Source organism: Coregonus clupeaformis, chromosome 35 (assembly GCF_020615455.1).
Source record: "Coregonus clupeaformis isolate EN_2021a chromosome 35, ASM2061545v1, whole genome shotgun sequence".
Lineage (NCBI taxonomy): Eukaryota > Metazoa > Chordata > Actinopteri > Salmoniformes > Salmonidae > Coregonus > Coregonus clupeaformis.
Genome location: NC_059226.1, coordinates 10,456,953 through 10,476,112, shown reverse-complemented (window position 1 = coordinate 10,476,112; position 19,160 = coordinate 10,456,953). Strand labels below are relative to the sequence as shown.

Sequence of the window (19,160 nt, the reverse complement as noted above, 5' to 3'; positions counted from 1 at the left end):
AAGATACCCAATGCACATATGTTGAATTAGCCTACATAAAATATCCCATCATTTAATTATCCTACATTTGATCATAATGTGCTTTGAGGTTTTATAACACTATGGAAGATGATGACTGACTATATAAGATATTATTTTGTTGCACCACAACATATCTACAAATAATATGTGATAAAACAATTACAAATTGGCTTGAAATGAATGCCAATGTATTCTACTTAATTTTATATTTTGTGCTGTAAGGTAGATAATTGGCCAGCATCTTCTCGGTTCGATTCCCACGGGAGGCCAGTATGAAAAATGTATGCACTCACTAAAACTGTAAGTCGCTCTGGATAAGAGCGTCTGCTAAATGACTAAAACATGTTATATATAGAAATGTAAGGTAGACTACTGTGGCTCCTCTACGCTAGAGGTCGCTCTAAAATAGTTACGTCACCAATTTGTTGTAAACAGAAGGAAAGATGGCGGAGTCAGGGGAGCCCAAGGCAACATGTACATTTCTATTTAAAAAATCAACCAAAAAATGCAACGCTCGGAAGAGAAAAGCTAGTGACAGCGACAAAGGTGAGCTACAATGTTTGAGTCCAACTCAGTGTTGTTTCAAAAGCTAACCAAAAGACTGCATTGTACATGAAAACAATGGCTACTAGTAATAGCCAAGCTAGCTAACTAACCTAGCTAGATATTGCTAGTAATAGTTAGCGAGATAGCTAACATTTGAAGTTTATTTAGTTAGGCGTTAAGATTGTGCCTAATAAAAACAAAACTACTGCCAGCTATAAAACACCCAAGCCATGGAAATGATTGTGCAAGTGACAAATGAACCCACAATGGCCGAGTACTGTAAACATGAAAATGTCCCACTCACATTCTGATGCTTGTCTCATTGCCTCCTCCATTGTCAGATGGCAACAGTGACGAAGACAAGAATGCCGTCGTCAGAAAAGAAAAAAAGACGGGTTCAGCAAACCCTATGATTCAAAGGGTAACGTCGCGTGACTGACTACAAACGAATCATTCTTTATACTTAACATTTTTGATAGTGTGAAATCATTATTCTCTTCTCCCCAGACAAAGAAAGTAGAGAGAGAGGAGGTGTCATCTGCTGATAGTGATGAGGAAAAAGAAAGAAAGAAAGTCACTGTTGCTTACAAGTCAACAAGGTCAGCGGTGAGTTATTTTGAAAAAGACCTCTCCTCTACCATTTGATGTTTTGTATTTATACCCTACCTACCCCTTTATTGCTCTGCCCTGTATAAAGCTATCAATCTCGTCCTCCTCCTTCTCTGTGCATAGAAACCAGAGGGGCCAGATGACATGGGAGCAACTGCAATCTATGAGCTGGACACAGCAAAGGACAATGATGCTCAGGCCATCTTTGAGAGGAGTCAGAAGATCCAGGAGGTAAGACATCTGTCCCTAGTTGGAGGAACTTTGTTTCCTTAGTGTATCTACATCTTAGTATTGTATCATTTGCATTCTTCCCCCAGTCTTGTGTAGTAAATTGGGACAACGTTGGTCCGCAAATGCTTAATAAGGGTCTCTATCCTCACCAGGAGCTGACCGGTAAAGAGGATGATAAGATCTACAGAGGAATGAACAACTACAAAAAGCACATCAAGCCCAAAGACTCCACCATGGGCAATGCATCCTCTGGCATGGTCAGGTATGCATGCATGTTGTGTGACAGAGTAAAGTTGAAATGTCTTGGGTAAAGTTTTTATTTAAATGTTTTCGCTATGTATTTGCATCATCACGGTTTTCTATTTTATTTGTCAGGAAGGGCCCAATACGGGCCCCAGAGCACCTGAGGGCCACAGTGAGGTGGGACTACCAGCCAGACATCTGCAAGGACTACAAAGAGACTGGCTTCTGTGGCTTTGGAGGTGAGTGGGGCTTTGCCGTAAAGTTGCCTCCCCCAATGTCGAGCTTTGCGCGGGTCCTTCTTTCCCTACTTTAATTTATCATCTGTGGAAGTCTCTGAAAGTCTCCTCTGTGTGTTTCTTTTCCCCTCTTAGACAGCTGCAAGTTCCTCCATGACCGCTCAGATTACAAACATGGCTGGCAGATTGAGAGGGAGCTGGACGAGGGGCGCTATGGGGCCAACGGTGAGTTCACAACAGGGGAGAAACACGGGGCTGTGTAGATTTAAGATTGATCAAAGATTAAAGAGTAGATGTTTGTGATACAGCTGTTCAGTAATGTGTGGTCTGTATGAAGATGATGAGAACTACGAGGTGAGCAGTGACGAGGAGGACATGCCCTTCAAATGCTTCATCTGCCGAGAGTCCTTTAAGAACCCTGTCATCACCAAGTAAGACAATGCTCCTTAAGAACTCCTTCACCGTTAAGTGTGTGTAGAGAAACTTCCAGCAGTGATTGCTAATCAAACCACTCATGTCATGTCTCCCGCAGGTGTCGGCACTACTTCTGTGAGACCTGTGCTCTTCAGCACTACCGCAAGTCCCAGCGCTGCTATGTGTGTAACGTCCAGACCAACGGCGTCTTCAACCCAGCTAAAGGTGAGGATAATGCATTTCAATTACCATGGTCAGCATAGTGGTATATGGCATGTACAGTAGGGAATGGCCTCGGATGATCCACCAAAGCATAACTTTGGGCTAAGAAAACAAATATAAAGCTACAGTAGTTTGTTGTTGACCATGGAGCTTATGTAGCCTGACGACTCAAGCTGAATTCTTCCTCTGCTCCATCGTTCGCTACATACTTCAGTCTGAGACCGCAATCATTGAAGTCATTTGTGGTGACGTCAAAATGAGGAGTGCTGTACAAAAGTCATCAGCGATTGGATCATCTCTAACCAATCAGAGTACCAATGCCGAATTTTCTAAACGTTGCTTTACCGTCGTGTTCTGGCCCAACCCATCGGTTTCTGGGAACAATCAGATGGTCTAGAACGTATTTCCGTAGGGGAGGTACTCTGCTCCAGATTCATTGCGAAGAAGAAACTAACATTGGTCGGCGTGGCGTTTGGCCAGAGCAAGGAGTTTTGGTAGCCAGGCAAGCGCTTATGCACATCGGGTAAAAGACTAGTCTCTATAGTCAGGTAAATAGAAAAAGCTCACTGCTCCTTGAATATTCATGCCTGTGTACGGCTGAGTGGAGTTATTCAGCTCCAGGCAGTACCCCTAAAAGTGTTTTTTCACTCTACAGAGCTGGCAGCCAAGATCGCCAAACACCAAGCCATGCTTGACCAGCCACCCTCTGATGAAGAAGATTAGCAACCTACTGTAAATACAGTACCTGTCCCATCCAACTCCATCAGTGTCTGTTATAAATCTCCCCTCCCCTGTTTTGTTTCATTGTGTCAATGTCAAGCCTTCTGGAATAAAACTCGATTTTGTAATAGTTATTGACTGATTCCTTATAATACAATGACAGCGAGAGCCCCGAGGTGAAAGGTATTTATTATCAAGTAAAATAGTTGACACTCCCAACACTTTCCCTCCCCTGCTCAACACCTTCCCCTCTTCTCTTCCTGAAACCTAGACAAACTATCTGAAACAAGCACCATTGTAACATTCACTTTTTTGCAGGACATAAGTGGCCAGTAACAGGAAGATTAATCAAATACATGGACCTCAGTTGGCACAGTCTAGTGTTAACTAGCTTTGCTATCTTCAGGTTTTCAGGTAGAAACATATGTTTTTTGTCTTCCCTCTCCTGTAAAACTGGTGGTTCAGTATGAGAGCTTCTTCTCTCAGCTGTGAGGAAATACAAACACTGTCTGGTTCGTGATAGCCTTGGGACAAACTTCTGGAATCTTCCATCTGTTGTGCTGGCTAGATGGCTGATTGGATCAACCCTTGGTAATGCGGTCGGAGCGTCAGTTCCTGGTCTTGGTAACGTGAACAGATGGCTCTAGATTGGGCCAAGTCGAGTGCAGCTCAGATCAAATAAGAGGTAGAGTTTCCCTGCTCTACCTTTAATGGAACATCTCCATTGGCAAGTGAAAGAGCCAACTGGACATACTCCCCCATACTGTTCCTCGATGGGTCCAGAGCTTTTAGTAGAATCTGGAGAGATGTGTGCGTGAGAGGAATTAGGTGTCATTCAGTGCAAGGGTCTGTCTGCTCATGCATCTTTTAGACTAGAGCGATAGCAAGATGGCGGCTGGCTTTTAAACTCAGATGGAGAAGTAACTCCTTAGTTTAAATTATTTACATGGGACATTTAATAAGAACAAAACGTAAATCCAGTCCGAAGTCTTCTCAGAGCGTCTCCTGTTAAAATCTCTTGGTTACTACACACACACACACACCTCTCCTCGTCTGCTTCCTGTTCCTCTGGTCAGAAGTCCCAGTCATCCACATCCATGTGGCTGAGGCCAGACTCCAGGCTGGCCAGCCCAGAGGCAGAGTCCTGCGGCTGGGTACTCTCAAAGCCGGTGATGGGTGTCACGGGCCGGAACAGCTCAGGCAGAGCCTCCGATGGCCGACGCTTGATCTAGGGAAGAATGGAAACATATCTCATTGGGATTCTAATAATCAAGTGTTGTGTGAATGAATAAAGCTTTTACATGACTGTTGAGGAGGGAGGAGCTAGATCCTACTCACCTGTTTGAAGAAGGAATGACCAATGAGAGCACTGGCTGAGGGTCTGAGGGGGGAAATAAACACAATTAAATGAGCTAAAATTCATAACAATCAATGTGAGGACCAGCAGCCCAGCTTGGCGTGGCTCACCTCTTCTCTGGGTCCCTCTGCAGACACAGCTCCACAAAAGCATGGAAGTGGGGAGAGAAGGTGCGACTGTAGGGGTGGCTCCCCGAGGAGGGCTCTCCGTTAGAGTGGTGGGCCCCTCCGGCACTGGGGCCCTCACAGATCCCAGAGTCAGCCCCAGAGCGGGAGGGCTTCATGGTCAGCTCCTCTGGGGGGATGGTGGTGGTGTCCAACAGACAGGGGACTGTCCCGTTCAGCTTCTCCAGCAACATCTAAAGACCGAAGACCACGAAGAGGACAGAGGGGAGGAAGAGGAATGGACAGAGAGAGAGTGGCCAGTCAAGTGAGAAGCAGAATATAAATGATCTTTCAGAAGCAAGAGAGGGTGCGGGGTTGATCAGGCCACTAGTCACCTGTGTGGCTGGCATGTCTTTGAAGGGCACGTGTCCATTGGCTAGCTCACAGGCTGTGATGCCAAGACTGTAGATGTCTGACCGGAAGTCGTATCCCTGCAGATTCTGACACACACACAACAAGTGGTTACTTAGGGTTGACCGATACAAACAAAGGTATTATAGTATACCAAAAGCAAGGTATTGTATGCTAGCCAGGTGTGGTATGGTGTTACCTGCTGCAGCACCTCTGGGCTGAGCCAGGGCAGCACCTTGATGCTGTACTGGGGGAAGTCATGGACCACTCTGGCCCGCTGGCCGTGACGGATCAGACTGATGATGCTCCGCAGACCAGACATACACACCTGACCGTCTACCGAGATCAACACGTGGCTGGCCTTCACGCTCCTAAACACGCACACAATTAGACGCCATGTCACATTCCTGCATGAAAAGTCCTGTGCTTGTGTGTACTTACCGGTGTACATAGCCCATGTGGTGGATGTACTCCAGGGCTTTGAGCATGCCCAGTAGGATGTAGGCGATGGCCAGCTCATTCATCCCATCAGTGAAGTGGGTGCTGATCAGGTCTCTGGCCGACCCTAGGACATGTTAGACACTACATTAGTCAGTGAGAGAGCACAGAGGACTGTGATAATAGTAGGGTTAGGTGGAGACAAATTACTTTTGTCTGGGAATGGTAACTAGAGTCCTCCCATCTACATTTAGCTTTTGACTACATTTGACTAGGACCAGAGTAGTGTTACAGTGAGTGCTCTCCTGTCTGTGAATCCTCACCATAGGCCATGAAGGGAGAGATGACCCACAGCTCGTTCTCTGCTATGAAGATGCTCCTGTAGGGCAGGATGCTGGAGTGGTGGAACAGCTTAGATACATGGAGCTCAGCCTGAGAGAGACAGAGATTACACTGGGTTAGGTTTAATGGACAGAGAGAAACAGAGACATTACATTGAGTTATATCTAATAGATACAAATTTGACAGACTGAGATGAGAGGTTGGATTACATAACAGGTGATGTCATAAATCAAGGGATGAATGCATTCAGAGGGGAGGAGTGAAAGAGAGGGATATAAAGAGAAGGATGATTTGACTGATGTCAGTCTGCCTGGCAGAGGCAAAGGGAAATGTGACAGATGGATGGTAGAATGATAGATGGATGGTGATAGGTCCAGACCTGCAGGTAGTTGACCATTTCATTGGTGCAGGACTCCAGGTCAATCCGACGGATTGCTACGTGTTCCCCTGTGGGTCTGTATCTGGCAAGGTTAACGGTCATCAAGTCCTCTAGGCCTCGACCTAGCACAGCAAAACACACACACACACACCAAGCGCACACACAAAATTAGACTAGAGACAGGAGCACGAACAATGTATTCAACAACAAGCACCTTGGCAGCCCAGTCACTGAGGTTGGAAGCCTGATACTGACTGACAAACTGACTGACCTATGATGGTTAGCAGCTCATAGGCGCTGCTGTCAGGGAGGAAGCTTCCCATGGTGTCCCGCCGTGGGAGTGAGGTCAGGCTCTCGTGGCTGTCTTCATGGGCCTGGGGGGAGAGGCGGCAACAGGGAAGGAGTTAGCTTTGGAAATGATAGCATATATTGGCCCTTAGTGTTGGGTGTTACTTGTGGCATTGTGAGAGTGGCTTGCAAAGGCTTGGTCAGACGTGATGGTTGATGCTAAATCATATACAGTCAGACTACAGAACGGAGTGTGTACGAGCAGTATTTGTGGAACCTGAGTGGAGAACATTAACTTCAGGTTTGAATTCTGTTGGTGGCATATTATAAGCAAGAAGCTACATCATTTATGAATCATGCCTTCTCTAAACCTCATCACACCATAGTGCTTGAAACATTAACGCTCATGGTTAGATACATGCAGAGTGGGCACCCCAAAAAAATAGTATGAGTGTGTTCAGAGAGGAAGAGATGAAGCAAGAAATGTCACTCTTGCCAAAATATGTCCAAAATAAGCCCAATGCATTTCTATGGGCTTGTTTTGGACTTAAGCTTGTCGCCTGCCTTCCCACATTTGGGACAACGACTCCCATTGTTGGGCGTAGACGTGAGGATCTTGTGTATCTGGTGTGTTTCACCTCAAATTACAAAACAGGGATCCAATAACAGTCTTAAAAGATGCTCAGAAAAAAAACAACGTATTTTCAGATTCATACTATCACTTTCAAAATGCTTGACTGGAAAAAAAATATGTATGCAGGGCTCTATGGTGACATTTTTTTTTACAAGGATCACATGTGCTCCTAAGTTGAACAAATGTAGGAGCACATAAAGAAATGTAGGAGCACAATGAAAAATATTCAAGGTATTAATGATAAGGGTGGCAGGTAGCTTAGTGGTTAAGAGCATTGTGCCGGTAACTGAAAGGTCGCTGGTTCTAATCCTCGAGCCGACTAGGTTAAAAATCTGTCGATGTGCCCTTGAGCAAGGCACTTAACCCTATTTGCTCTTGTAAGTCGCTCTGGATAAGAGTGTCTGCTAAATGACCAATTATTTATTTTATATAAGAATTGCCAACAATTACAAAATAGTTTTTCCCCCCACAGGGGCACTGGTGCTCCCAAATTAAAATTCCAGGTAATAGTAAAATATTTAGATGCATATGCAACCAAAATGGTCCCTCTGTATTGCCCTGGTATGGGGTGTTGGCCTAAATGTATGAGGTTATTAATTTTTTTTAAATGTAGTAACAGCTTAATAACCATTTCTCTACCAATTTCCAGCCAGCATTGCGAGGTAGATGCCATCACGTTAAATCACTCAGACGGAGTTGCCATGCGTTGCCAAAAACAGAACACATGGAACTCCATCCATTCCATCCAACTCCAGTTCACAACCATTGGTGGATGCAGAGATTTCCACAACAGTGACACATTAGACATGAACAAATAACCCCAGTTGCTCATACCCTCCCACCACCCACCTACATGCCCTCTGCTTTCTAGTCAGGGAGAACTACAGTGAACACAGGCCACAGACAAAGAGTGTCCACACTTCAGACTTAAACTACTTCACAAACATGAAACAGGCTCAGTCAAAATTAGTGAGGACTTTCAGTGAAGAACAACAGAAACCATAAAGCAAACAGTAACACCACCATATTAAGACCACACTGAGGTTCCTAAGGGCCCATTAAGGCCAGCATTACAGGGAGATTATCTGTCAGCTGAGACGAAACAGCCCTTTTCCATGACAGCCGTAAAAGACAAGTGCAGGTCAATTAAGCCTGGTAATTACGGATGACCCGTCATTGCCCACTCTAAAGACACAAACTACTCCTGCTATGGAGCGGACCTGTGGTCAACTTTATGAATCAGGAAGGACTGTTTGTTTTGATCTCTGGAGCAACCGATGGAGCCATCAGGCAACAAGTAGTATTAATGGGGTGATCCATCTATCCACATACTGATCACATCTTTCCTTCATACTTAACAACCTCAGTTGCTCTCTCCTCCAACCCAACCCCCTATAAACCATGTCTCATCAACAGGATGTCACTACTGTAAGCTCTACCAATCTCCCTACTCCCCCAATAGGAAACCCTGGTGGGTGAAGTAGGATGGGCCTCAAAACACAAAGCACATACAGCACAGCATTGAAAATCAGATGCCCATGCACAAAAGCACACAGGGCTTGTGAATTCATTCACGTTGGCTACACCCTCACAAACAGGCAGATGGAACGATCAAAAGCCGTGACTGGAGTACCGCACTTACTTTCCTGTGAGAGCTTCCCTGAGCTTGCTCTGTGGTAGAGAAACCACATCAATGACAAACACAAACACACACACACACGAGAAGGATCTGTGTTTAGAGCAGCTCGGGAACCCTTAGGTACACTGTAAGTGTAAAGTATAGCATGTGGTGTTTGTTGCAGGAGTCGGATCAATGCTGCTGGCTGGCTCCTGTCACAAGGAGGATTCAGTCTAGGCTAATTAGATGAATCTGTTAAATCAGTGAGGATTCAGTCCAGCGGGATTCAGTGATTATGCATTGCCATGGGAACAGGAAGCAGCCAAAAACAAACTTGAAATCAAGTGCATGAACGAACAATGATGCAATGATGAGCTGAGCTCACAGGAATATAAAGATGATGCAAAGTTCAACCCCCCCTTATAGGATACATACAGTAAAATCAGCATTAGGCCTATATCTGTCATAGACTAGCTATTCAGTTTCTCTCTTTATGAAAACTGATTCTTCAACCATTGATAAATTGACAACGCTTTCATATCCTCATGTTAGTGTCTAATAACAGACCTACATATGTTTCCCTTAAAATATGATTTCCGTAAATATTTGACCTAAGTATCATATCGACTTCATATATACTACAAAGACCGACGGCGCAACAGAATATGAATCTGACATGCAGTATTCTGAGGCTGCACATTTACTGCATTGATCAAGTCTGTCAGACAAGGACACATCACACTGGAACAAACTCTCTTCATCGCACACATGTATGGTACAGTGAGACATTTGACACCTGCAAAACATCGAAGCAAGCAGTAGTTCTTACGTGTCCTGAATCTATGTGGGAGACAGCGGTATCCATCCGCATATTGCCAAAGAACCAATGCTGATTGGATTCCTGTAGGTTTAAATTGTATTATTCCAATTGTTTATTAGAGGGTGTTGCTTTTTAAAAACTGCGCAATGCAATAATATCTTGTTTTGAAAGCAAAGCTGCACTTAAGATATAGCTAGCAGGTTCTGTATGAGGGTTGGGCAACTACATAGCTGATGATAAGTCTTGTGTATAAGCAGCAGTTGATTGGGGAAGCCTTTTCAGCATCACCTTTGACCTTACCTCCAAAAAACTCCAAATCCCTCAGGCTCTCCACGCTCAATTTCTCTGAGACCCAACGCTGGGATAGAGAGGAAGAAAGAAAGAGAGAGGGCAGATACCACAGGTAAATCGCTTCTCCAGTAACTGATCATTGCTGTGACACTGACTGGTAAAGATTCAGCACAAGTATTTGATACCTTTTCTAGACTGGGCTCTAATGCCAACAGGCAGGGGAGCGCTAACGGAGTTCACTCACCAGAAAAGACATGGATCTGTTGATTGTGGCAGCTAGAACCGCTGAAACCCCATCCAGAAAGAATGCCTCCAAAATAAATACTAACACATTAACAGAGGAAAGCATAAGCATTACTTCGCTATGAACTAGCTAGAACAAGACAGGTAGCTAGCTATTACCTACCTATTACTTATAGAATAGTTTAAGTTGTACTGTAAATCTAATATGTGAAAACCATTTCACAAATAGTATGATAGGCCCAAAAACATTTTATTAGCAGGACAACTAGCTGCTAGCTAACTAACTAACAACATTAGCTAGCTACAGTAGATAGCTATGTCAAGGAACAAACTAACGCTAGGTAGCTATGGAATCTAGCTATATACAAAAAATATAGCTAGTAACCTACCGTTATGGTAACTTGAAGAAATAGCTAGCTAGTATCTGGCGGAGCGAGGTAGTTAGCTAACATTTTCAACAAACAACAATTATTGAAAAGGGGTGGTAACTAATTTCACATGTTTGCGTTGATTGGTTCCTTGTTGTGAGAGGCAATCCGTCGCGTGTAATCTACATGAACACACAGTTGTGACGCAGAACACGTTCGAGTCGCGCTGTGAGATTTGGCAGTGGTAAACATATATTTATTTGGCAGTGAAAACAGGTAAATAAACAGTACATGCATCCATTAATTAAGTATATAGTGTATAACGTACTCTAGATTCAACTGCTTTTGCAAATGTCCTTGGACAAGTAATATTTGCACAGTCAATAATTTGTCACATATCCACTTCTTCGTCGTGCTGCTGCGGCCTTAGGCTAGAGAAGCGTAGCATGCTACCTAGTTTAGCTAACGTTAGTAAGCCAATTAATGAGATCCAACCATAATTGGCTAGATACAGATTAATGCAATATTTTCTATCTTAATTTGCCAGAAGGCACAAATAATCTTTGACATCCCCCAGACAGTGATTTACGAGATTATTTGGATTAGGTTAGCACTTAGCAGACGTTTGTGGGTGACACACAAGGCCTGCGATGAATGGACTGGAATGCAACATCAATGTACAACAGTCAAATACCAAATGTGATATTCTTTCTTTTCCCCTTGCTTCTGTAGGACCGCTATGAACTGGAGCAAGGGTGGCCCGAGTGGTAAGCGAGGGTTCGGGTTTGGAGGATTCTCCCTTGGTGGTGGTGGTGGAGGAGGAGGAGGAAAGAAAGAAGAACTGCGCGTGCCTCAGAAATCCCACACGTCCTTCGGAGGTGCAGGGATAGCTGGAGGTTATGGCAAGAACCAGCAACTCCCTGCATTCTACAAAATAGGAACAAAAAGAGCAAATTTTGATGAAGAGAATGCGTGAGTATAGACGTATCATTCCTTTAGTGTTCGATTGGGTTTGGTGTGCTTCATATGCAGTATGATCATGACATTGTTTTCAATGACATTTGACTGGTGATACCTTTCCTAACCCATTTCCAGGTATTTTGAAGATGATGAAGAGGAGTCAAGCAGCACAGATTTACCCTATATCCCAGCTGAGAACTCCCCCACACGGCAACAGTTCCAGTCTGTAGGGGGTTCAGACAGTGAGGATGATCCTCTGGATGCCTTCATGGCCCAAGTGGAGGTGAGTCAAGGATTCCCCTCTTAGACCTGGATCATGTAGAAATATACACATTTTCTCTGTAGTTCCTTTGTTTAAGATCTGGGGTTATTGTCACAGAGCTGTTGGGAAGTATTGCATGGGGGTATATTGTTCACCCTATTGTCTGCTGTAGGACCAAGCAGCTAAAGACATGAAGAAACTGGAGGAAAAAGAGAAGGAGAAGAAGTGTGAAAAGTAAGATCCCTTCAATTTCTACCTTTTAAGCTCAGTGCCTTTCGAAATTACCTGTCAATAATATAAATCAGCAAAAGCCCTATTCAAGGCCACCAGGTAGGCAGGTGTAGTACATTCTTACCATGCACCTGTGTATTGATTTGCACATATTTCAATGGTTATTGGTCAAGTGTCAAAATTGTCAATCTCTTCTCATCCCGAAACTCTAGCATGTTATTAAGATACTGTAGATGGAATGTTCCCACTTCAACTGCAATCATTCACCACTGAGGAGCAAAGGCTTGTCTCATTTGAAATAATCTGTTTTGCCATTCAATTACCTTAAATTTCCCCAGTTGGTCCATACTGTAGGTAACTAATCAACCCTGCCTTGCATAGCGACTTTGTAGGGAGGGGATAAGCGTGACGTTAGACAGGTTGTGGGGAATCATGGGTGAACAAACGAGTCGCAGGGAAGTTTTTTTTCTCCGCTTGTTTTTACAGGGGTATACGTGATGACATTGAAGAGGAAGATGAACAAGTAAGTGATCCATCCAACATTCCTAATTTACTACTGATCAGAGAGCCTCCAGACCCCAACCTCCCCTCCCGACCCATCTATGGCCAAGTCTCACCACCTACCACATCTCTCCCTCTCTTTTTTTCTCTCTCTCGCTCTCTCTCACACTATGCTAACAAACCTAATTGCAGGTTGAATCCTTCACCCTATCCTTCTGGGATATCTACATGCATACTTCTGGTGTTTAAAAAAATTAGAAAATGTACCCATGCCTATTCTAAGCATGTTGATTAATAGTTTATAATCTATTTTCAAATATGCCATACTGTAATGAACGTTTCCTATTAACTGTTGCTGTTCTTACTGCTTTGTGAAGGGGGAGGGGTTATAAAATCTGACACTGATCAATTTCAGCCCGAATAACGCAAAGATGGGTTTAAATCAAGTGTTAAAACATAAAATGGCATAGACTCCGACATTGATCTGGGCGATCATCAGAGCATTTAGCCATTGACTGTATTTTAATGTATATCCCCAGGTTATGAGAGTGGTAAGAGTGCCTGCATGAATGTGTGCTACATTAGGCGTTTAAGCTGCACTCTGGTTGACTCATGTGGCTGTGCTCTGTGCAGGAAGCCTACTTCCGCTACATGGCAGAGAATCCCACGGCTGGGCTGACCGCAGAGGACGAGGATGAGAACATAGACTATGACAGTGATGGGAATCCCATTGCCCCCACCACTAAGAAGATCATCATGCCCCTGCCCCCCATGGACCACTCTGAGGTAACAACTGCATACTGCACCTATCTGACCCAAGAGTCAGTAAGTCATATGTTATCTTGTCAATTATAATTTTTATTTTAGTGTCTGAGGTCCTACATTTATGTCATCCCCTATCAGATTGACTACCCACCCTTTGAGAGGAACTTCTACAACGAGCATGAGGAGCTTCTCAGCCTGACAGACACAGAGGTGTTTGAGCTGAGACACAAACTCAACCTGCGGGTAAGTGTCAGGAAGAGGACACACACACATACAACCACATCTAAACCCAAACCACACAAAATCCTAGCCAACATACCATTTACAGACACTGTGTTGTATGATCCCATTGTCTCTTTAACTGAAAGCCTCTTGTCTCTTTCTCTTTATTTTGCTTCATTGACGTTGGCAGGTATCTGGTGCCGCCCCTCCTAAACTCTCCACCAGCTTCGCCCACTTTGGGTTTGATGAGCAGCTGATGCACATAATCCGCAAGTCGGAGTACACCCAGCCCACTCCTATTCAGTGCCAGGTACCTAAGCAGCTTGTTTCCTAGGTCATTTTTTTTGGTACTTTCATATTGCTTTAGTAGCATATAGGCCTCACCTGTATTTTCTTCCCCGTCTGTCCTGTAGGGAGTGCCCGTTGCCCTGAGTGGAAGGGACATGATTGGCATTGCAAAAACCGGTAGTGGCAAGACTGCAGCCTTCATCTGGCCCATGCTAGTTCACATCATGGACCAGAAGGAACTGGAGACTGGAGAGGGGCCCATTGCAGTCATCGTGTGCCCCACCAGGGAGCTCTGTCAGCAGGTAAGACAGCCAGGGAGAGATGGGCCAGGATTTTAATTTTTCAAGACAAAAAGTTGACTTAGCCCCTGGAAATGATTGTTGTGCTCCCCAGATCCATGCGGAGTGTAAGCGTTTTGGGAAAGCCTACTCTCTGCGCTCGGTGGCGGTGTATGGAGGAGGCAGCATGTGGGAGCAGGCCAAGGCTCTTCAGGAGGGGGCAGAGATAGTTGTGTGCACCCCGGTAAGAGCTCTAGTTGACAATCGCTGTGGTAGACTGAGTTTAGTCTTTATGTATTGGAGGAAAATAATCCCCTGAGGTTATTTCACTTATTGGGTTGTGTATGTTGTTCCTCACACAGGGGCGTCTGATTGACCATGTGAAAAAGAAGGCCACCTCTCTGCAGAGAGTGACATACCTGGTGTTTGATGAAGCAGATCGTATGTTTGATATGGGCTTTGGTAAGTTGGCTTTCCGTTCTTTCTTTTTTTTTTTTTACCAATGACCACTATGCCAGAAGATTGTTTACTGAAGTTGGTTTGACAACTATTTATATCATATTCTTTTGGTAAAATTTTTCAGAGTATCAAGTGAGATCCCTTGCCAGCCATGTCCGACCTGATCGACAGAGTAAGTGTGTGTGTGTGTGTGTGCGCGCGCATGTACACTTGTTAGCGGTTTAGATAAGACAACACCATCCTATGAACCTTAACTCCACTCCTGTCCTCACAGCTCTTCTGTTCAGCGCCACCTTCCGTAAGAAGATTGAGAGGCTGGCCAGAGATATCCTGGTGGACCCCATCCGTGTGGTGCAGGGAGACATCGGAGAGGTAAGACCTGAGGCTCTTCTAACACCATCTGATTGCAACTTCTACAATTTATTGAAAGTTCTACATTGCCAGAACAGTCAACCAGCCTGTTAGACTTTTATGTCAACCAGCTGGCGGCAGAACATTTTCTGGAGTTTAGTCATCTAATGCTCTTCAATCCTCCATCCTTCCTCCCCAGGCCAATGAGGATGTGACCCAGGTAGTGGAGATCATGCCCAGCGGGGTGGAGAAGTGGGGCTGGCTGACCCGCCGCCTGGTGGAGTTCACCTCCTCTGGCTCTGTACTTATCTTCGTCACCAAGAAGGCCAACTGTGAGGAACTGGCCACCAACCTGACCCAGGAGGGCCACAGCCTGGGCCTGCTGCACGGAGACATGGACCAGAGCGAGAGGAACAAGGTCATCGCTGACTTCAAGAAGAAGAGTCTGCCCGTGCTGGTGGCCACTGATGTGGCAGGTGAGGTGGGGGTGGGCTGCAGACGAGGGGACGGGGACTGAATGTGGCACAACATTCCAATCATCAGAGATCTGTGTATGATTACACAGACACTGACAATGATTTGATTGTTTTTGCCTGAATTCCAGTGCTCCTACATACTTGTCATTCTATCATTTTTCACTCCTTCTTTGTCATTTTCTCCCTAGCCCGTGGTCTGGATATCCCTTCAATACGCACAGTAGTGAACTATGACGTGGCTCGGGACATCGACACACACACACACCGAATTGGCCGAACAGGTCGTGCTGGGGAAAAGGGCGTTGCCTACACCCTTCTCACCAGTAAAGACACATCATTTGCAGGAGACCTTGTGCGTAACCTGGAGGGAGCCAATCAGAGCGTCTCTAAGGAACTGATGGACTTGGCAATGCAGGTAAGCCATTCTACATGTCTCCGACTGACCATTGAGGACAGCTATGGAAAGGTTAATTTTATATGATGTCTTTACTGACCTTCTTTGATGTATTCCTCTCAGAATCCCTGGTTCAGGAAATCACGCTTCAAGGGCGGCAAAGGAAAGAAGCTGAACATTGGAGGAGGTGGTCTGGGCTACAGAGAGAGGCCAGGCTTGGGAGCTGAAAGTTCTGTGAGTTGGCCATGTCTATTTGAAACAGAAATTGGTGTGTTATTGCGTTAGTTGTAGTGTTATATCTTGTTGGTAGATCAGTGGCATAATAGTGTAACTCTTGGTGATTGTTGACATTTTGTTGTTTCTCCAGGAGCGTGGTGGTGGTGCTGCCATGGGTAACTATGAGGGCTACAGCAAGCCTTCTACTGGAGCCATGGGAGACCGCATGTCAGCAATGAAGTCAGCCTTCCAGGTAGCTAAACTGTCACTCACTATCTATTCCGTCTTATTTTAATTTATACACATTCTACCTATCTGTTAGCTCTAAATGATCCCTTTTTCTCATGAATTCTTTCTGTACGTCTTGAAGTCCCTCTTTAATTGTTGTATGTGTCTATTTTTCCTCAGTCGCAGTATAAGAACCACTTTGTGGCGGCGTCCGGCATGGTTCCTAAACTCACCACTAAGTCCAGTAGCTCTTCAGGCTGGACCAGCGCTGGCAGTCTGAGCTCCATCCCCACCGGGGCCCCTGAGGGCCCAGACCGGCCCCGTGGGCCCCCCTCCTTACCCATGGCCCCTCCAGCAGCCCTCGGCATGGGCACCAAGATGGCAGGCTTCACCAGCGCTGGCTCCCTGAGCTCTGTGTCAGACAGCCAGGCCAGTGCTCCTCAGGGGTATGCCGCCCCACCCTCACCCAGAGAAGGGACCCGTGACAGACATGGTGACGACAGGGGTCGCCATGGAGATGGCCACTATCGTGACAGGAGAGACAGGAGCGAGCGGCACAGTGGCGGGGGAGAGCGGGACCGCTACGGGGAGCGGGACCGCCACGCAGACCGCGACAGATATGGGGACAAGGATCGCCATGGCAGCAGCGGGCGCCATGGCGATAGTCGTAATGGAGACGGAAGTAGAAGGGACAGAGAGCGAGAAGATTGTAGAGGTGACAAGGCAGGGGGTGAAGGAAGGGGAGACAGGAGTGAGGGGAGAGGTGACCGAGAGGAAGACAGCTTTGCAGTCCCAGATCCACCAAAACGCAAAAAGAGTAGGTGGGACAACTAAAGCACAGAACATGTCACCAAGTCCTGAAAAGCAACCAACCAACTGTTCTTAGATGAGCATGCCTGTAGATGCACAGCTGGTCATTTCAGCTGAAACATGCACAGAATTTAAAGGGTTAATGTGTGAACCGACCCTACTGCATGGTTTAAATGCAAGGGGAAAGATATGTTATCCTGCTTTGGTTTGGGATTCAGTAACATGGCTCCTGATTGTCTGCTTGTCTGAAGCTGTGTGGAGATTTTGGATAGAGTTCTACTCCTGGTGTCAGACCTGTGCATGCAGAAAGAAATCTACTGTAAATATAACATCCAGATAGTTTTATCCTTACCATAAGTGAGTTTATCAATCTTTCTGGTCAATAGAAGGGAGCAGTGGAGCTGTTATGCAGTCCTGACACCACAGAAAACACCTGTGATTGAGATGTCTGTTGTATTCTTACGTCCTTTCTCACTGGACACCCCCCAGTTGTTCTAGTTAAACTCTTAGCCCTTAGTAACCCCACACAGCCCTAATGGACATCTACTAAATGTGAGTGTGTATATTATCAACCCAAGTTGCTGACAGATCTCGTTTCCTTTTTTATAAGTGTACTACTTCCTGTGAATCCATCTGTGTTTATGTGAACTTTGCATCTTGTATTCACTTCTTAGTAAAGTGCCTCTGTGTCACTTAGGTGTTTTTTATGCTTTTGAAAGTGGAGTGTATGTCAAATGTATTTGTTAATGTGTGTGTGTGAAGCTACGCCTGAGTTAATTCACAGGAGGATGTCAAGTATTTTTTATTTAAATGGCTTTGGCAGTTTGTTTTGTTTGTCTATAGTTTCCTTTTCTGTTTGTCATTTGTCATTGGCAGTTCTATAGGTGTGCATTCTAAACTTAGCTGCAGCTGACACAGCGGTTCTGAACTGTAATAAACATCAATTCACTTGGTCCCACTTTTGTCACCACTCACTACATTTTGACACCTGATATTGTAGAAGTGGTTATTTGCAAGTGAAAAACGGAACTCTCATAAACTCAATAACATTCTGTTTCAAAAACTTCAATTTTGGAATCTGCTTCTGTCTTGAAAATGACTAGTCTTAGGCATGATAATACCAGTGAGGTTCTCTGTTATATATATATATCTGTATTTCGCTCACACGATGTGACACGAACAGCTGTCAATGTGAGGATATCATTGGCAATTCCTTTTTGCATTTAATCCTTAAAGCATTTATGCTCCTCAGTGTACATATAACTTCCATAGACTATAGGGTTAAGACTGTTTTTCACATGTATCTACTCAATGGTCTAATTTTTGTTAATAAAATCATGTGGTTTTTAGTGGTGTCTTTTTGTGTGGTTTGTAGGGCACCTTTTTAGAAGGTACCCATAGCCAGCCACAACTCTGGATGCATCTCTTTCCTCACACATGGGGAGAATCGCAATTGCACACTCCTCGCATCCGCTCTCCTCGCCGCCACCTCAAAACCCATTGGATGAGAAATCCAGAGGTACCTCCCCGCTGATCTTCTCTTCCAATGGGTTTTGAGGAAGGGGGAGGGCGTGAGGAGTATGCAATTGAGAAAAGGCCAGTGTCTTCTGATTTACCATTTGAAAAAGAATGCCACCACCCTGAAGAGAGTGATATACCTGGTGTTTTAGCTAGCAGATCCGACCCACTTGCTTACAGCTGAACTATGGTCAGACAGGCCTCCTGTTTAGATTAACACACTGCTGGTTAACTGGTGTTTGATATGGGCTTTGGTAAGTTGACTGCCTTTTCTTTACCAAAGACTGTGGTCTGTATATTGCCACATATATATATATATATATATATATATAGGTATCCTTTTTCAGAGTATCACGTGAGGTCCAACGCCAGCCATGTCCAGCCTTATCGACTGAGTAAGTGTGTGCCTGTGTATGGGAGAATCTCAATTGCATACTCCTCGCGTCCGCTCTCCTCTTCGGTGGGGTTTAACGGCTGGCGTTAAACCCCATTCCACTACTTTGACCATATCTGCTCCTGTACCATGTCAACGGCCTGGGAGGCCGGGACACCACCACTCAACACACCATGTAACTCTTCTGAAGTCAAATCTCATACACCCAAGTACTTCTCTGCAGCTGCCAACAGAACATCTATTTTCTGTGATTTACGTTCCATTTCTGCGGT

At 45.0% G+C, this 19,160-nt stretch overlaps 3 protein-coding genes across 8 annotated transcripts; 2 read left to right on the top strand and 1 right to left on the bottom strand.

Moving 5' to 3' along the window:
* Positions 1-442: 442 nt before the first annotated feature.
* LOC123482596 (E3 ubiquitin-protein ligase RNF113A-like) lies at positions 443-3,372 on the top strand. The gene is made up of 10 exons (XM_045210811.1): positions 443-567; positions 909-988; positions 1,075-1,173; positions 1,300-1,407; positions 1,560-1,669; positions 1,783-1,889; positions 2,022-2,111; positions 2,224-2,317; positions 2,419-2,525; positions 3,178-3,372. The coding sequence occupies exons 1-10, from the start codon at positions 465-467 to the stop codon at positions 3,243-3,245; spliced, it is 966 nt and encodes a 321-aa protein (XP_045066746.1). The 5' UTR covers positions 443-464; the 3' UTR covers positions 3,246-3,372.
* A 43-nt stretch (positions 3,373-3,415) lies between these two features.
* On the bottom strand, positions 3,416-10,655 carry LOC121568896 (STE20-related kinase adapter protein alpha). 6 transcript variants are annotated; one of them, XM_045210803.1, is made up of 15 exons: positions 10,557-10,655; positions 10,169-10,248; positions 9,934-9,991; positions 9,643-9,714; positions 8,838-8,866; positions 6,545-6,647; positions 6,274-6,395; positions 5,876-5,984; positions 5,556-5,679; positions 5,314-5,485; positions 5,099-5,203; positions 4,710-4,957; positions 4,581-4,623; positions 4,286-4,470; positions 3,416-4,040 (listed from the first exon to the last, which is right to left on the bottom strand). In XM_045210803.1, the coding sequence occupies exons 2-14, from the start codon at positions 10,178-10,180 to the stop codon at positions 4,315-4,317; spliced, it is 1,353 nt and encodes a 450-aa protein (XP_045066738.1). In that variant the 5' UTR covers positions 10,181-10,248; positions 10,557-10,655; the 3' UTR covers positions 3,416-4,040; positions 4,286-4,314. The 6 variants fall into 6 exon arrangements, with proteins under 6 accessions (XP_045066738.1, XP_045066736.1, XP_045066737.1 ...); XM_045210801.1 differs by having other exon boundaries at positions 3,416-4,470; positions 10,169-10,234; XM_045210802.1 differs by having other exon boundaries at positions 3,416-4,470; positions 10,169-10,209.
* Positions 10,656-10,733: 78 nt separating this feature from the next.
* Positions 10,734-18,325, top strand: LOC123482595 (ATP-dependent RNA helicase DDX42-like). The gene is made up of 18 exons (XM_045210800.1): positions 10,734-10,811; positions 11,268-11,507; positions 11,631-11,778; positions 11,930-11,991; positions 12,475-12,511; positions 13,123-13,275; positions 13,393-13,497; positions 13,667-13,786; positions 13,890-14,066; positions 14,158-14,286; positions 14,405-14,504; positions 14,626-14,673; positions 14,776-14,873; positions 15,052-15,328; positions 15,517-15,743; positions 15,846-15,956; positions 16,090-16,191; positions 16,347-18,325. Exons 2-18 carry the CDS (start codon positions 11,275-11,277, stop codon positions 16,998-17,000), a joined length of 2,781 nt encoding a protein of 926 aa, XP_045066735.1. The 5' UTR covers positions 10,734-10,811; positions 11,268-11,274; the 3' UTR covers positions 17,001-18,325.
* Positions 18,326-19,160: the final 835 nt, after the last annotated feature.

Bases quoted from the DNA above. Each gene is read 5' to 3' on its own strand.
- LOC123482596 (XM_045210811.1), top strand. From the start codon at position 465: ATGGCGGAGTCAGGGGAGCCCAAGGCAACATGTACATTTCTATTTAAA. The intron at 989-1,074 runs GTAACGTCGCGT...TCTTCTCCCCAG, and splicing joins CAAACCCTATGATTCAAAGG to ACAAAGAAAGTAGAGAGAGA. The intron at 1,670-1,782 runs GTATGCATGCAT...TTTATTTGTCAG, and splicing joins GCATCCTCTGGCATGGTCAG to GAAGGGCCCAATACGGGCCC.
- LOC121568896 (XM_045210803.1), bottom strand. The intron at 4,958-5,098 runs GTGACTAGTGGC...TTCGGTCTTTAG, and splicing joins AAGACATGCCAGCCACACAG to ATGTTGCTGGAGAAGCTGAA. The intron at 4,624-4,709 runs GTGAGCCACGCC...TTCCCCCCTCAG, and splicing joins CAGAGGGACCCAGAGAAGAG to ACCCTCAGCCAGTGCTCTCA.
- LOC123482595 (XM_045210800.1), top strand. From the start codon at position 11,275: ATGAACTGGAGCAAGGGTGGCCCGAGTGGTAAGCGAGGGTTCGGGTTT. The intron at 11,779-11,929 runs GTGAGTCAAGGA...TGTCTGCTGTAG, and splicing joins CCTTCATGGCCCAAGTGGAG to GACCAAGCAGCTAAAGACAT. The intron at 16,192-16,346 runs GTAGCTAAACTG...ATTTTTCCTCAG, and splicing joins CAATGAAGTCAGCCTTCCAG to TCGCAGTATAAGAACCACTT.